A 19,220-nucleotide genomic window follows, 5' to 3' on the forward strand; every position below is an offset into this window, starting at 1 on the left:
GGCCCGTGGTTTTCACCTTCCGGTTTCCACGTACAAAAGCATTGAGTTATATTTGTTCTACTTATTTTTCTATAAGCCGCATGTGAACGGTGAACCCACCAACCACGGTTGTGTTGGACCTCCGAGGGCCCAAAAACCCTAAAACCAACAATTATTATTATTATTATTATTATTATTATTATTATTATTATTATTATTATTATTATTATTATTATTATTATTATATAGCATTCGGTTCGCGCGGTTCAGTTTTTGTCAAATCGTTCAGTTTCGGTTCGGTTCGGTACTAAACTGTTCGGGTTACAAAATTCCGAACCGTTCGGTTTTCTGTTACTAGTTCGGTTCGATTCGATTTGGTTCGAATAAACCGAACCGAAATGTCCACCCCTAAGATTAATCTTCTGGTTAGAGGGATACCTTTGGGCAACAAAAAATAATGAAAATAGTATAATTTGTCACTTTTGTTATGCTTGAAAGCTTGCAAAATACTTTTCAAATGTTTGAAATTTACGTGGAATTAGAAAACAAGATTGGGCAATTTTTGTTGGAATTCACAAACTCAAATTTCATACGGCCCGTGCCCCTTACAATACGCATCCCTTCAAAGGGGGCAGATAATGTTCCACCTTCCAAACTTGTGGTAAATCATTACACCATGAACCATTGTCTATCTTACAAAATGGATCATTGACATAATATTTATTATTAATAGAGTTTTACTGTATGTATTTCAAAATTTTACTCCTTAAAATTTTTTTGATGTGATAGATATCGATAATCTATTTTTTTTATGTGGGTCCTGTAAATGTGTCTACATCAAAATTTTAAGTGTGAGAGCAAAACTTTGAATAGAGAATGAGGGTACTATACATATAGTATTTTCCTTATTAATATATTAAAAGTTTATTTAACTTTTAGTACATTAAATGTTATTTTTTGTGTATCGAAGATTCCTTTTCAGATATATTATTACCAAAAAATAAATTTGTAGTACATCTCTTTCAAAAAAAAATAAAATAAATTTGCAGTACATTAAAAAAAAAAAGAATATTTACCCACGATCCATATTACAATGTGAATTATGATGCATACTTGCATAGTATAACTTATTTGTCACTTTTGGTAAGGTGGGGCTGAATGCTTGAAAGCTTGCAAAATAGTTTTAAATGTTTGAAATTTAAGTGGAATTAAAGACGCGTATAGTAGTATTGACTTGGTCTTGTAATTTCTGAACCCTAACCCCACAAAGAATTTGGAAGGATGTAAATCATGGTAACTCAACTGAATATGAACCACAGAGGCTAGATCTTTGCTCACTCTGTACAAGGAAGCCCCCTTCACTTTGAGAGGTTGTGGACATTCTTTCAAACTTTCACCTCTATAACCAGTTGAGCTGCCCATGCGGGTTTTTGATCAAATTCATAAATACAACTAACCGTGTAATTATGGCATGTATTTTGTACTCAAATTTGAATTACACTTCCTTCTTTCCAAAGATCGAATCTCCAATTCCAAGGACCCCACACTCCGACTTGACAGAGCATCTTGGAGAGTGAGGAGCACTTAATTTATTGATATTTAAGTTGTGCAGTTTCCATTACTTTCAGCCATCTCAAACTGAAAGCCGATAATGGGTCTGTTGAGGAGGAGGAGCTTCCTCATTGCTGCATTATTTCTTCTTTGCTTCACTTCATCCAACGTTGTTCTTTCCCAAGATCCTCATCAAGCAGGTATATATATACTCTCACTCTCTCAGGCAAGATCAGAGCTGAGAACAAACATTAGTACACACAATTTATTTATTTATAAAATCCATACAAATGTATGTAGTATATGCTGCATCCATCTTCATATCAAAATTAAGTTTGTGAGCAGCAAGTATATATTGCGAGCGAGCTGAGGTTTTTTGTATTTTTAATCAATCTGTTTCCGGCCCGGCGGCCTCGCTCTCAGGTTTTATAACATTGAATTGTGGAGGCGAAAACTTTACGGACGACACTACAGGCTTACGTTATACATCGGATGCGAGCTTCATCGGCGACAACAACAACGCCGTACGCAACACTGTGTCGTCTCAATATTTCAAGGACCGTGGTGTGGAATCTGTGCATACACAATGGAAAAGTCTCACAAGTTTTCCTAAAGGGATTAGGAACTGTTACACCCTGCGGCCTACTCAAGGGAAGCTGAATAAGTACCTGATAAGGGCTAGATTCGTGTATGGAAACTACGATGGCAATGCGGACAAACAACTCCCACAATTCGACCTCCACCTTGGGGTCCAGTCCTGGGACACCGTCGTATTCGATCCCAAAGACGATCCTAGTATTGTGGACAAGGAGATCATACATACTCCTTCCTCGGACCTCATACATGTGTGCCTTGTCAACACCGGCCTCGGTACGCCCTTCATCTCCGTCCTCGAGCTACGCCCTCTCAAAATTTCTATGTATCCTGATGTCTCCGCTGGATGGTCCATGATGATGAAAAAACAGCGCTTTGATATCGGCTCCACCTCCCCACTTCTCAGGTAGGATTCCTCACATTTCAAGTCATCAGAATTATTGATGATCCTAACTTACATTGTATGACATTGCCAGCATATATTTAATTTGTTTTTAGGTACAAGGACGATGTTTTTGACCGCATCTGGTATCCAAATTCACTTATCATGGATACTATTCCTACTACACTAGTAAACACTTCATCAACCGACAACTTAGAAACAAACGATGGCTTCTTCAACGTGCCGCCGGTGGTGATAAGCACTGCCGTCGTGCCGTCAGATCCAACCCAGCCGTTGACGATCAGTTGGTCTACAGACAATCCCTCGGATAAGTTCTACGTGTGCATGTCCTTTGCTGAAATCCAACAACTTAAGCCCAACCAAACCCGAGAATTCAGTGTCTACCTTAATGGCGACTTATTCATTAGTAGCCCTGTTGTCCCACCTTATATGTCCATTATTACGTTGTACACAAATGCCTCACTAACCAATAGTACTCACTACAATTTTTCCCTCAAGAAGACCAAAAACTCAACGCTTCCTCCCATCATCAACGCCCTTGAGATTTATTATTTGAAACAATTCAATGAACCACAAACCGACGACAATGACGGTACGTATAGTAGTACTCCATTTTTTTTATGTATTTAATTTTACGTGTTATGATCTGATCTGATCTTATCTAATTTAATGCGCGCTTTTAATTTGGTCACGTACATTTTAATTTGTGTTTTTGCATAATTAACTTCTTCGATATGATCATATCAGTTGCGGCAATGTTTGGCATCAAGTCAGATTATGGCGTGACCAATAAGAATTGGCAAGGAGATCCTTGTTCACCTGTGTCTTATTCATGGGATGGTCTCAAATGTAACCACACAGCCTCAAATCCCCCCAGAATTACATCCATGTATGTATATACTGTTTTTTTTACCCTTAATTACTTTGATAATTCATTCTACCCAATACAAGTTTAATCAAGTAATTATGCCCAGTGCAACTAAATAACTTTAAATTAAAGTTAATTGGCTAACTTATTATAATAAACTCATAGCTTGCTTGATGAGCTTAGCGCGCTCCACACAAGTTTTGGGTTATTTGAGTTTTCCATGACACACAGTCACAAATACAAGGATTGTTTTGTAAACATATAATATAATAAACAAAACTCAATTAGATTACGATATAATAATAATAATAATAATTATTATTATTATTATTATTATTATTAAAATTGTGTTCTTTAATTTGTGTTTAGGAATTTGTCCGCAAGTGGATTAACAGGGTCAATATCTCCTCACATATCCAACCTTACAATGATACAACTACTGTAAGTACTGTACATATATGCATGCGCAATAATTGCTTCAGTTTTTAATTAATTGAAGAACATGCATCCTGAAATTAATTATACTTTATTTTATATTTTTATTTCAGAGATCTATCCAGCAATAAGTTGACTGGACTTATACCTGATTTTCTAGGCTAACTGCCTTCACTCAGTGTTCTGTGAGTAAATTAGAAACCTTTAACAATGTATTATTTTTATTGTGAACAAAGAAAATGTCCTCTAATAATCTGCTTGAACACTCCACTGAAAGACCTTGGAACTCGAGTCGCTAACAGCATGCAAATTGACAAATAGTGATGATATTTTGAGTTATTTTCTGGAATTAAATTGCAGAAATTTAAGTGGAAACAACTTCTCAGGGCCTGTCCCGGAAAATCTGCTTCAGAAATCAAAAGAAGGAAACTTAGCATTGAGGTTAAATCTGTTTTTTTTTTTTTTAAATAATTTTTAGACGAGCAGCCATCTAATACATTCTTGTCTGTTCTGTCAGCATTGAGAATGTGGGCTCCAACACGAATATCTGTCAGAATGGTTCCTGCGACAACAACAAGAAGAAGAAAAACATTGTTGTTCCAGTGTTAGTGTCTGTGGCTTCTGCACTACTACTAGTGCTAGCAATATTCGTAATCCTATCGGTGATTAAAAAGAGAAAACAAAGAGGTATAGTACTCACATATTTAATGTATATATAATCTTTTACGTACTTTATCTTTCAAAGTTTAATATAGATAATAGAATTTTCTAACAAAGTTTGGTGCATATTTATGTGGTATCAGAACCAAAACTGGGTAGTGTTGAGTCAAAGAAAAATGATGATTTACAAACCAAGAATCACCGATATAGCTCCGCAGAGATCATAGATATTACAAACAATTTTGCTAAAGAACTTGGTAGAGGCGGGTTTGGAACGGTTTATCATGGCAGTATAGATGGCACCCAAGTTGCAGTCAAAATGCTGTCATCAACATCAGGCCAAGGCTTCAAGGAGTTTCAATCTGAAGTTCGTATTATGAATAAAAATTAAACATGAATTTATAAACATGAATTTATTATTTAATGTAGTACATATGTATCATTGTCATTTTGTAATTTATTTTACAGGCTAACGTTCTAATGAATGTTCATCATAAAAACTTGACCTCGCTTGTCGGGTACTGCATTGAGGGAACAAACATTGGGATCATCTATGAATTCATGGCCAATGGAAACTTACACCAGAATCTCTCAGTCTCAGGTATCATCATTTAGTAGTTAATTAGTAGCGAAGTTATGACTTTATTTTTTTATATCGTTACATTTTCAAGAGGCAAGTTTTGGGAAATGAATAATGGAATTAAGAAGGTTAATGATGAAGATAAACTGACTGCATTATTTGGGAAATGAAAGGGTGCTAGATTTAGCTCCGACCCCAAGCACCTGCTAGTCTTAGATGCATGGTTTCGGAAACTATAGCTAGCAAGGAAATCATAACTTTATTTTCTTCTATCACCCCGTTTTCGAAAGGTAGACCGGGTGCTAAACTTGATCCTTCAAGCTTCTGCTCAATAATCCTCTAACCAACTGGTGTTTGGACTTGACCCTTCACGGGTCTCCGCCCAACAATTGCTTTATTAGTGTAAGATTCTAAGTTGATCATTTTTCATGGTCGCAGCCGGAAACCATAACGTCTTAAGCTTCCGGGACAGGCTCCAAATTGCTGTAGATTCTGCCCAAGGTTAGTATATACTCCCTCCGTATTACATTCAATTGAAGTTCTTGGACTAGTGGACTTACTCTAATTTGGGGTATGGTTGAAATGCATAGGGTTAGAGTATCTTCACCATGGCTGCAAGCCTCCAATAATTCATAGAGACATCAAGCCTACAAATATTTTGCTTAATGAAAAGTTCCAAGGAAAACTAGCTGATTTTGGATTATCGCGAGTTTTTCCAAATGAAAATGGCACCCATATCTCAACAATTATTGCTGGCACTATGGGATACATAGATCCCGAATATTACATATCAAGTAGGTTGACTGAAAAGAGCGATGTGTTTAGTTTTGGAGTGGTTATTTTGGAAGTAATCACAGGCCAGCCTGCAATAATTGGGAAACCCCCTAACCATGCTCACATTAGTCGTTGGGTCACCTCCACGCTCAAGAATGGAGACATCAGGGACGTTGTTGATCCCAGGTTAATTGGCGAGTTTGACGTTAATTCAGCTTGGAAAGTTGTGGAGCTAGCAATGGCTTGTGTGTCTCAGGATTCCGACAAAAGACCCACCATGAACGAGGTTGTGAGTGAGTTGAAGGATTGCTTGTCAACGGAGATGGCTAGACATGGCGGCACAACTTCACGAAGGTCCATCAATACTTTGCCTGCTGCAACTATTGACTTAGAATTTGGGCCCATGGCAAGGTAGTGCAATCGTTATGCGTTGGACCCGTGTCCAGCATGCTTGCTGGACACGGGTAACAGTGCCGTTAGGCACTGTTATCTCCTTTTTTTTTTTTTTTTTTTTTTTTTTAATTTCAGACCGCTTCATTGTAATAGTATATGTTCATAATTTTATTACTATATGTTAATAACTATACATTCATAACTCTATAACTGTACGTTCATAACTCTATAACTGTACATTCATAACTCCATAACTGTACATTCATAACTCCATAACTGTATATTCATAACTCCATAATTGTACATTCATAATTTTCGAAGCTCTATGTTCACAATTTTAGAGCTCTATGTTCATAATTTTATCACTATATGTTCATAATTGTAAGTTCATAATGTTAGAGCTCTTTGTTCATAATTCGATCAATAACTGTACATTCATAATTCCATACTGTAGATTCATATTCTCATAACTGTAGATTCATAACTCCATAACTGTAGATTCATAACTCTATAACTGTACATTCATAACTCCATAACTGTACATTCATAATCTTCGAAGCTCTATATTCACAATTTTAAAGCTCCATGGTCATAATTTTATCACTATATATGTTCATAATTGTAAGTTCATAATGTTAGAGCTCTGTGTTCATAATTTCATAATTGTATAACTGTATATTCATAACGGCATAACTGTACATTCATAACGGCATAACTGTACATTCATAATCAAAAAAAAAAAAAAATAACGCCATTAACGGCAAAACGCGCGCGAATTTTTTTTTTTAACTAAATGACGCGTTTTTTTTAAAAAACGACGTCGTTTTGGGCCCGTGTCCACAATTCAATGTGGACACGGGTCCAGGGCATAATTTGCGGCTCTTTGTCTCATTGTAACATTATTGAACTTCAAATTTTACATTTAAGTCAATAACTTTTATTTCTAGGCATCATATTTATTTTCCTGTTTCTCACAATAAGCTGGTGTACGTACGTTCATCTTGGATGTAAAACATAGTGCATCAAGTTTGAGAAATGCAGATAATTTATGGATGTTTTTAATATTTGTGCATGTTTTCAAATATAAAACGTAATAATTGTTTGTAAAATGCCATTAATGAGCTTGTTTTGTATTGTACGTGTACATATGATGTCTACAACATTTTTTAAAAGTTATACGGAGTATTACGTTTGAACAATCTTTAATTTTTATTCTTCCTGCAAGCTAGCCTTAAACATTCAACTATTATATGAGTTGATTACTTAATTCATTTTCAATTACATAAATATATAAACATTGGTTGATAGGTTTGTTATATTATAACCGGCGGGGTCACACTTCTGTGGGACTGTCTAACGGATCATTATTCATGAGTTGGGTCAATATGTAAATATAATACTTACACTGAAAATTTTAATATTATCCAGGAATAAAGTGTTTGTTACCTATAAGTTATAAGGGAAAGTGTAGGGATTGTTTACCAAAGTGGAGAATTGATTGGGGGATTTTCTAAAAAAAAAAAAAAAAAAAAAAAAAAAAAAAAACAGGAAATTGGAGGAGTGAAAAAATGAAAAATAAAAAACTTGTTTACTAAAATCTATTCTCCAACTTCAATTCAGATCTTCTCTCCATTCTTCACTTTATGTATGTTTTTGGATAATCTAATTTCAAACTTCTTCACATTACAACAAACTCAACATTCACTTGAAATCATAAATGCATCACTACGTATTCAGAAATGCTCCCGGGTGAAATGCACAAATGCACCACACCTTGGTGCATTTCTAGATACGTGATCGTGCATTCTTACATACCTCGTGGTACATTACCACACGTCCACATGGGAACCAGACCCTATGTGTTTATATATATATATATATATACACACACACACATATACATACATATATACACACACTTCATCGTTATTTAATGAATCATATTGCAAATTAGATTATGGAAAATTTTAACTACGTACATAGATTTAATTTCATTGATAAACAATGTGTAATAGTGCGAGAGACAAATTTTATATATTTATAAGAGCCTTTTATCTTGACTCCAAAAAAGATAAATACGTAATTGAGTAAATTTGATAGATTCCCAGCTACCCAGGAAAAACGGCGCTATTTTGGACCCGGGTCCACAACATAATTTTCCATGAACTATGGTGCACGTTTTAACGGCCAATTATGCTGTGGAAACGTGTTCACCATGCGCATGGTGAACACAGGGGTAGATCCATAATTTCTATACTGTAGATTCATAATATTTTTATTTTTTTTTGAAAACGTATATTTCATAATTTTGTTTTTCATTTGTTGTTACATATATTATGAATCTACAGTACAAAATTATGAATCTACAGTATAGAAATTATGAATCTACAGAATAGAAATTATGAATCTATAGTACAGAAATTATGAATCTACAGTATAGAAATTATGAATCTACATTATAGATGTTATGAATCTACAGTATAGAAATTATGAATTTACAGCTTAGAAATTATGGATCTATCTCGTTAACAACAAATGAAAAACAAAATTATGAATCTACGTTTTCAAAAAAATAAAATAAAATTATGAATGTACAGTATAGAAATTATGGATCTACCCCTGTATTCACTATGCGCATGGTGAATACGTTTCCATAGCATAACTATTGCGTTTTAACGATTACTTCAAACACAGCTGACCAGTGGTTATATCATAGACCGCGATGCATGTGCACCGCGGTAAAAAACGGCGCCGTTTCTTTAAGTAAAGAAACGGCCCGCCGTTATAATTAACGGAGTTCGCTTGTTTGGTGTATTAAACACCAACTGACACTACAGTATATCTAAACCGACACTGCAGTTATATCAAAATGATACTGTAGTTATAGTGAAATGAAACTGAAGTGTATATAAAATGAAACTGAATAACATTTCACATATTTGAGTGTATATTGTACAATGAAGTTGTAATTATATCAAAATGATCATGTAGTTATGTTTTAATGAAACTATAGTGTATATAAAATAAAATTAAATAACATTTTCACATATTTGAGTCTATAAATATCGAATGAAACTATAGTTATATCGAAATGAAACTGTAGTTGTGTCGAACTGAAACTGCAACCTATACAAAATGACACTAAATAACAGGGTTACTTTTTGCGAAAGGGTGTGAAACGGCGGAAAACAAACACCATTTCTTTTTATTTAACAAAAGGACGCGCGGTGCATGATTGATCATGCACCGTGGTGCATGATATAATTTGCCACAGCTGACAGGTTGGGCCATAATACTGGGCCAATAGGCCCATTTACGCACAAATATTTCATACAAGGCCCAAACCAAATGAAGAAGTCAAATTGTTCTTTGGACTCGGGTCCACCTTGCAAGGTGAATCTGGATCTAAATATACACAGTTTATATACAAAATGTTCACAATTTGTATAATGAGTGTTCACAATTTGAATTGTGAACATTCAGTATGTAAATTGTGAGATTTTTGACCCGAATCCAAGGTATAATTGTTGAATGAAGAAGCAATTTATATCATAAAATCAGGGCCCACATAACATTATGGATTATGAATTGAAACACAGAATTTCATAACACAAAACACAAAAAATCATAACACAATACATGCATTACATACACATGTTATATATTTACTTATTTTTCAAATATGATTTAGGTACATAATTTGTGTTCCTAGGCACAAAATTTCACAACACGACGCAGAAATTCATAACATAAGATACAATTACTAATTTGCTTCATATACATAATTTATAACTAAAAGGTACAAAATTTCATAACACAATATATAAAAATTACACAAAATACAAATATATGAACCAGGATCTATAGTATCATGTGGATCATGATCCATGCTATAACGATTGAAATGAAGAGTGAAGACCCAATCGTTATATTGTGCACCATTGTGCGTTCTGACCAAAACGATGTCGTTTTTATTATTTAGATTTTATGTGTATTATGTTATGAGTTTATGTATATTTTATTATGAGTTTATGTGTATTATGTATTATATTAGATTATATGTATTATGTTATAAGTTTATGTGTAATATGTTATGAGTTTCTGTGTATTATGTATTATGTATTATGTTAAATTATGTGTATTATGTTATGAATTATGTGTATTATGTCTTATGTTAGATTATGTGCATTATTTATTATGTTAGATTATGTGTATTCTGTTATGAGTTTCATTTGAAACAGAGATTTTTTTTTTTTTTTTTTAATTTAATGATAGAAACGGGAAACATAATTTCTATATTAAAAAAAAAAACAAAAAATAATCAAAACGACGTCGTTTTAGTCATGGCGCACAATGCATTGTGCATCCTGCTGCACGATATAATTTGCCGACTCCACTTACACCAAATCCAATCATTATGACATTATTATACCGCCAAATCAATGTTCTTATATTCCTCGTATCCGTCCAAGTCAAATGATCAGGGCCAATCGTCGGCATCAAACTCCCGCTTCATTTTACACTTCTTGTTTTTCTTCTCTTTCATAGTTTCTAGCGAAGAACAGATTAATGCAAATTCCATTAGCTCAAATTATATAACATCTAACATAAAGTAATAGAGTTATTCCATTTTTTTCTAAATTTATAAGTGACAGTTAATTTTTAGTCATTTTTATTAGAATATTTTTATTTGTTCATAGTATTATTGTGACATGACCGTTGTAATCCCAATCAACAAAATTATTAAAATGTCATTAAATACAAAGACATTTTAATCTTTTTTTTTTTTAAATACAAAGTAGGTTGAACCGTTATATTTTTTATATTTATTTTTAAAAAAAATAATTCACAATTGAAGACCGAAATACCTTTATATTTAAATTGTTTTGTTGATAAAGAACGACAAATGGTTACGCTGCAATAGTATTATGACCAAAAGTTGATACATGTTTTTATAATTAAAAAAAAAAAAAGACTGAAAGTATATTATAAATCTAGAATAAAAAATGGAATTAACTCTAAAGTAATTTTTTTTTTTTAAGTTTAAAAGATGTCCAGCTAGGGGAATGAATTGAAAAATACACTATGGCCCACGAAAAATGCACTGCGACTAAAGAAAGATACACTGAGGTCATGGAGTTGCAACTATATCATGACGAAAGTATTTCCACAATGAATTATTTCATGTATTTTTATTTATTTATATTTTTCATATTTTTATTTATGTATTCAATTTTTTGAATTTAATGTGATTTTATTTGTTTTAATTTAATAATTGAAACTTTATTTTTATGTATGTATTTATTTTAAATGTATTTAGATTTAAAATTGAAAACTTAAATTATAATTATAGGAAAGTGAGTAAGATTTTTTTTTTTTTGGTGGGACCAAAACTTATGTGGAAGAACGGGAGCAAATGAGAGAGAAAATGGAGTTAGTCCAGTTTTTTGTGGGGTCTATGAAAACAAACAAAAAAAAAAAATCAAATATTTTACCAACAGAATTGTTTTCTTTTCTCATGTTTCTATCCCATACTCTCTTCCAGGCTTCTAGTTGGCCAGAGAAAAATTAAGAAAAAATTTATCTATTGAACTTACTATAAAGTAATAGATGATGTGGATGAGTGCAGGGCCTATAAAATGATAAGAAAAAAAATAAAATAAAAATAAATTTATATGATAATGTGGAAGAGTTAAACTCACAAAATGAAAGATAAAATGAGATAAGGGTTGAGATACCCTAAGACAAAAATTCGAATACCATACCAATTCTTTCATATTCGATTTCATGTTAAGTAAAAGATGGTAAGTTCTACATTTTCATTACTTATGACTAATTCCCTCGCAAATTTAATTTGATAACTCAATAATCAATAAGGTCGAGGACTTGAGAAATGTTATTAGATTGAAAGTTATATTTATGTATGTATATTTTAGACTAATTTTTTTTTTTTTATACATGATGTTTATTATTTGTAGAACATAATTTGATTTATTGAGCACACCGCACTCCCTTTACATAGAAATTTAATATTGAGTTGCCCGCACAAGCTTAGCTCACAGCTGGTTCAGTAGATAGTATTTGGGAGAAGAATAAATTTAATATGAATTAATTTTACTTTTGGTCCCACAACTTTTGAGATCTTATCACTTTTAGTGCACAATTTTTTTTTTTCAATTGGTGCCTAACTTTGTTATATTTATTAGTTTTGGTCCTTTAATTTCGACAAAATTGGCCGTGAAATATTGCCGGATTTGATATTTTAGGAGAAAAATCGTCCTCATAAAGAAAGATATTCAATATCTAAACAAAAGAAAAATCATATTAAGAGAAAAAGATGAGTTTGTCAACCGTCGATGCTATAAATCTCATAGATTGTGTCAAGTTTCTGTCCGTCTTCCTCATTATTCTCATCGATCAAACACCCATAGATATGATTTTTACAATGATTTTATTTAGATATTGATGATCTTTCCTTGAAATGACTTTTTACCCTTAAAAATATAAAATTCGATAATATTTAGCCGTCAATTTGGACGGAATGATCAAAATTCATAAAAATAACATAGTTAGGCACTAAAATAGAAAAATTTTAAAGTGGTGCATCAAAAGTGATAGAACCTCAAAAGTCATAGGACCAAAAGTGAAATTAATTCATTTAATATTGAGTTAATACCAGATTTGGTCCTTCGACTATTATGATCGGATTTCACCATTTTGGTCATCGACTTTCAAACATTCTCAATTTCGTTCCCAACTATGGAATTGTTAACCAAAATGGTCCTAATCAAGATTATTTTGGCTTTAACAAAAGACTATTTTAGGTAAAAATTACATAATTGAGGATGAAATTGAACAAGTTCGGAAGTCGATAATCAAAATGGTGAAATCTTAATAATCAAGGAAACAAATCGAGTTTTAACTCTTTAATATTCAATAAATCAATGTTCATTATTTGTATGCATAAAATACTATACATTATTTTGCGAATGTGATTTAATTCATAATTCACACATCGCTGTATAAATCATGGTACATACTATAATTTGTTGGATTTGAGGGTCTGAATTTGTTAATCATTTAATTAAAATTGAGCAAAAACTGTATTTTTTTTTTTTTTTTTTTCGTTCTATTATTATGAAGAAACCGCCAATAGAGAGCTTACTTTGATTTATATTTTAAAGAAAAAACACGTAAGAAATTTCTGTCTGTCCGAGTGTGGCTGGCATTTGGTAGCATTGCCACATGATTTCACTGCAAGCACCAATACCAGACTCAGCTCAACTTGTTCTTTCTATATACATATTGGATATAATTGCAGTGTAGTATATATCAACTAGTCAATAATTTTTTTCTATTAGAATTTTAGAATGCAATATCTGATGAGTCAATAGATTGCAGTATGTCTCCACTAAGGTTAAAACTCACAACCTCTCATGTGAGAGTTCAACTTGGTACCATTGGACCACAAGGTCCTTGATACCTAGTGAATGATTTTATTTGTTTTATATTATTATTATTGTTGTTGTAGTAGTAGTTGGTGTTACAATATAAATTGCAAAAAAAAAAAAAGGGAGAAGAAGAAAAATAAATAAATAAATTGTACTACCGATATATGTTCATTTTTAGTATATATATATATTGTACAATATTGTAAAAATCGCACCTAGATGAAAGCGGGTGGACCAGAAATTCATCGGAATCTATCGGTGATTTAGGCGGCCGGGCCGTGTTATGTATTTTTTTTTTAAGGGTTTATCAAGTATAATGCATACGTTTTCTAAAAAAGAATATTTAATACCTATTATTTTAAAGCATCATAATTGATTGTACTATCAATAAGACCTCACCAAGTCAACGATTCCATGATCATGAGGTGATGAGTTTAGTTCTCAACTATCAAAGAACAAGTGGATTGAATAAGTTGACTTTATTATGTATATATTAATTTATTTCATCCCAATTATTTTTTGTAATTTAGCTATATGATATGTATTACGGATTATTTGGCTATGCTTCAGACAGTCTCACGAATTTTTATCTGTAGAACGGATCGGATCAATATGAAAATGTAATAGAAAAAATGTAATACTAATCAGGAATAAATAGTTTGTTATTTATAAGAGAAAATGTAATACTTTTGGGGACAAATGTAATACTTTTACATCTGTATTACATTTTATCTCTTAAGTAATGTTGACAAATGTTTGTTACTTATAAGGAAAATTGTAATACTTTTGAAGAAAAATTAATACTTTTAAATCAAAATATAAAAGTATTACGTTTTTATTCAAAAGTATTATACCTTTACATATGAGTAATAAACATTTTATTTCTTATTATTATTATATTTTTCATTATAAGTATTACATTTGATATGCACCCGTCTCACGGATCCTACATAAGTTTTTGCCTTTGGCTATTTGTTAGTATCATACAATTAAATTAAATATTTTATTTTTTAACAGATATTTAATATCTTTATTACTTAATGTTAGGCGGCGGCGATTTAGTCCAACATTCTGAAATCGAAACATGGCGCTAGCTGACTGCTACACAAGTATATATATAATGAAATAAATTTACGCATTCGCTACTAATTATAACTTTTGGTGTAGTAGTAAGCTCTTGCCAAGAGGGGAATTGTTGGGTTGTGGCTCGGAGAGCCGATAGAGCGGAGTTGTGTCTAGCATTTTGCCATCGAAACATTACTCTGGTTGAGTCCAACATCCTGTCATCGTAACGTGATACACTGCTACGTATGCAAATATAAGGGAAATAAAGTTGCGATTTCGCTACTAAATATAACTTTTGACGTAGTAATAAGTGTTTGATTTTGATATTTCCTATATTCCTTAAATATTTTTAAAATGCAAAATATAAATTTTAAGTTTTTTTTTTGAATGTTACTGGTCCTGAAGCTCGAATTCGTAACCTTCCAAATGAAAGTCCAACTCGAATACCATTAAACCAGATAGTCTTGGTATAAATTTTAAGTAAATAAATGTTTTTGTAATTAAATAATAATTTAGTTTTAATTTACATAAATAATATCAACAGTAAAATATCTAAATGATAAAAATACATAAATTATGCCCCATCTTCCCAACTTTTGGTAAGGTGGGGCTGAATGCTTGAAAGCTTGCAAATAGTTTTTAAATGCTAAGAAATTTAAGTGGAATTAAAAAGAAAAGAAAAAAAATTGCAATTTGTGTTTTATCAATTTGTTCTCATTTCAATTAATAAAAGACGAACTAACCTTTAGTGTGATGGCATCCGATCAATATTTCAAATGGATGGTAAGAGGTTCAAATTTGGGTAAATATTTCAAAAAGACATTAAAAGACCAAGTCTATACAGGGTTTTTGTGGGAAGCACAATATTGCATGTTCTATTATATATATAGAGAGAAGCACTTTCTTGCTTGAAGTTAATTATGCAGTTTCCATTACCTTCAACGCAGCCATCTCAAAACCGATAATGGAAGTGTTGAGGAGGAGCTTACTCATTGCATTATTTCTTCTTTTCTTCACTTCATCCAACGTTGTACTTCAAGTTCTTTCCCAAGATCCTCAAGCAGGTATATAATATATAGTATATATGCATCGATAGATTTTGAATTCATATATCTAAATTAAGTTTGCGCTCTCGATCAGGTTTTATAACTTTGAATTGCGGAGGCGAAAACTTCACGGACGACAGGACAGGCTTACGTTATACATCGGATGCGACCTTCGTCGGCGACAACGTGAACGCCGTAAGCAACAGTCTGACCCCACAGTATAAGAACGTTGTCCTCGACACAGAATGGAGAACGGTCACAAGTTTTCCAAAAGGGATTAGGAACTGTTACACCCTGCGGCCTACTCAAGGGAAGCTGAATAAGTACCTGATACGTGCTAGATTCTTCTATGGAAACTACGATGCCAATCCCGACAAACAGCTCCCACAATTCGACCTCCACCTTGGAGTCGAGTACTGGGACACCGTCCAATTCATATCCGAATTCGATACTGAGGTTGTCGACAAGGAGATCATACATATTCCTTCCTCGGACCTCGTACATGTGTGCCTATTCAACATCGGCCTCGGCACCCCATTCATCTCCATCCTCGAGCTCCGGCCATTGACCAATTCTATGTATCCTTCTGTTTCCGGCGGATCCTTGATGAACTACATACGGTCTGATATAGGCTCCACCTCGTTCTCTGCATCTACACATGGTCTCAGGTGGGATGGGCTACTTAATATAATTATACTCCGTACTATATATAAAAATAAAACCTAGTCCAAAATGATATATATCTGTTCGTTCTGCAATTAACATATTATATATTACCTCGTACATGTTCTATTATATATAATATGTTGTGTTAATTACAAATACACATATTTTGGATCAGAGTTTACAATGCAAAATGAACTCTAGTTGATGGTATAACAGTACAATTATTGCTGCATTTACGTATATCTCAATTATATTTAATTTCCAATTACGATGTATTGACATGTTACGTTTGTAATTAGGTACAAAGATGATGTATTTGACCGCATCTGGGTTCCATGGACACTGGATGGTGCTAAACCAGTCAACGCTACATCGACGACCGAGAACTTCGCAAATGAAGAAAACTTATTCAGAATGCCACCTGCGGTGATGAACTCTGGTGTTGTGCCGTCTGATCCAACCCAGCCGTTGACGTTCAGTTGGTCTACCAAAAAATCCACGGATAAGTTCTACATCTACTTGTCCTTTGCTGAAATCCAAAATCTTAAATCCAACCAAACCCGAGAACTCAATATCTACCTTAATGGCAACTTTTACTATGGTCCGGTTGTCCCGCCTAATAAGGGCTATATTACAGTGTACCCCAAAATCCCGTACACCAATGCTACCAAGTACAATTTATCGCTCAGTAAGACCCAAAACTCCACGCTTCCTCCCATCATCAACGCCCTTGAGGTTTATTATTTGAAACAATTTAATGAACCACAAACCAACGACAATGACGGTACAGACTCCATATTTTTTTTATATGTATTTAATTTTACCTACTCTGATCTGATCTAATCTAAAGCGCATTCTTAATTTGGTCACGTACGTTTTAATTTGTGTTTTTGCATAATAAACTTCTTCGATATGATCATATCAGTTGCGGCAATGTTTGGCATCAAATCAGATTATGGCGTGACCAATAAGAATTGGCAAGGAGACCCTTGCTCACCTCTCTCTTATTCATGGAATGGTCTCAAATGTCACCACACAGCCTCAAATCCCCCCAGAATCACATCCATGTATGTATTCACCCCCCCCCCCCTACTTTGAAATTTCATTCACAAGCCAATTCAAGCTAAGTTTAGTTTTAAACATGCAACTTTATTATTATTATTATTATTTTGAGTGTCATATTCATAAAAACTGTTATGTTTAATCTAAATTTAGGAATTTGTCATCGAGTGGGTTGACCGGGCCAATATCTTCTTACATATCCAACCTTACAATGATACAAGTCATGTAAGTAATATACATGCATCATGCATGCATGTGCAATAATTACTTCAGCTTTTACTGATTGATTGAAGGAGATGTTAAGCAGGAGAAACATGATATTAATTATACTCAATTTTATATTTTCAGAGATCTATCCAACAACAAGTTGACTGGACCTATACCTGATTTTCTATCTCAACTGCCTTCACTAAGTATTCTGTAAGTACATTAGAACCTTTAAAAATTATTATTATTATTATTATTATTATTATTATTATTATTATTATTATTATTATTATTATTATTATTATCTTGTTGATATAATATACATACGCTAACAGCATGCAAAGTGAGAAATAGTGATGAAATTTTTTGAGTTGTTATTTTCTGGAACTAAATTGCAGAAATTTAAGTGGAAACAACTTCTCAGGGCCTGTCCCGGAAAAACTGCTTCAGAAATCGAAAGAAGGAAACTTAACATTGAGGTTTAATTCATTTGCTTTGACTTATATAGTCCATATAATTTTGAGATCAGACTTAAGTTTGACAGGGCAGTGATCTAATATATATGAAAAGAAGTTGTGTGAAACCATCTCACAGATCCTTATTTGTGAGATAGCTAGATCGAGTCGAGATGAAAATACAATACTAATAAGGAATATTAGTAATAAAGTGTTTATTATTTTGATGAAAAATGTAATACTCCGTACTTTTTATGTTTTGATTTAAAAGTATTACGTTTTCTTCTTAAAAATATTTCATATTTGCCATTAAGAATAACAAATATTTTATTGATGATTATTTTTCAGTATAAGTATTATATTTCCATCTTAATTAATTTCACCCTCAAAAACCTTATGATCCGGCATAACTGTCGCTCTCGCAAATGAGATCTCACAAATTTGGACCCTAGTGAGGGCATCATAAGACTTTATATTATATTATTCTTGTCTGTCAGCATTGAGAGTGTGGACCCCAACACGAATAGCTGCCAGAATAATAGTTCCTGCGACCACAACAACAAGAAGAAAAACATTGTTGTTCCAGCTTTGGCATCTGTACTCCTACTAGTGCTGGCAATAGTCGGCATCCTATTGGTGGTTAAAAGGAAAAAAACATAGAGGTATATATATGGTACTCACAATTGAAGCATGTGCTCTATCTCAACTAAGCTTAAACTAATAGTTGGTTGAACCATGACCTTTGGTCTCGCTCTAATACCAAATTGAAGCATGTGGTCAATCTCAACTAAAAGCCTAAGCTAATAGTTGGATTGCACATTAATGGCTATATACTCAACACTCACATATATTATTATTATTATTATTATTATTATTATTATTATTATTATTTTGAAAACCAATACAATCAGAGGGGAGCAAAACCACACTCCTAAGACAGACGAGGAACCAGCCACTCGTGCTAGTGTGTGAGCAACCTGGTTTGCTGACCTTTTGACATGACGAACCATAACGTTCCCAATGTCACTTGC

The 19,220-nt window shown here is 33.0% G+C and overlaps 1 protein-coding gene across 1 annotated transcript; it reads left to right on the plus strand.

Moving 5' to 3' along the window:
* The first annotated feature begins 1,565 nt into the window (after positions 1-1,565).
* On the plus strand, positions 1,566-18,849 carry LOC109190344 (putative leucine-rich repeat receptor-like protein kinase At2g19210). Its single transcript, XM_019340809.1, has 8 exons — positions 1,566-1,730; positions 15,894-16,467; positions 16,765-17,249; positions 17,391-17,532; positions 17,681-17,752; positions 17,876-17,947; positions 18,133-18,213; positions 18,687-18,849. Exons 1-8 carry the CDS (start codon positions 1,631-1,633, stop codon positions 18,847-18,849), a joined length of 1,689 nt encoding a protein of 562 aa, XP_019196354.1. The 5' UTR covers positions 1,566-1,630.
* Positions 18,850-19,220: the final 371 nt, after the last annotated feature.

This window comes from Ipomoea nil, unplaced genomic scaffold, assembly GCF_001879475.1.
Source record: "Ipomoea nil cultivar Tokyo-kokei standard unplaced genomic scaffold, Asagao_1.1 scaffold1576, whole genome shotgun sequence".
In the NCBI taxonomy this organism is placed as follows: domain Eukaryota; kingdom Viridiplantae; phylum Streptophyta; class Magnoliopsida; order Solanales; family Convolvulaceae; genus Ipomoea; species Ipomoea nil.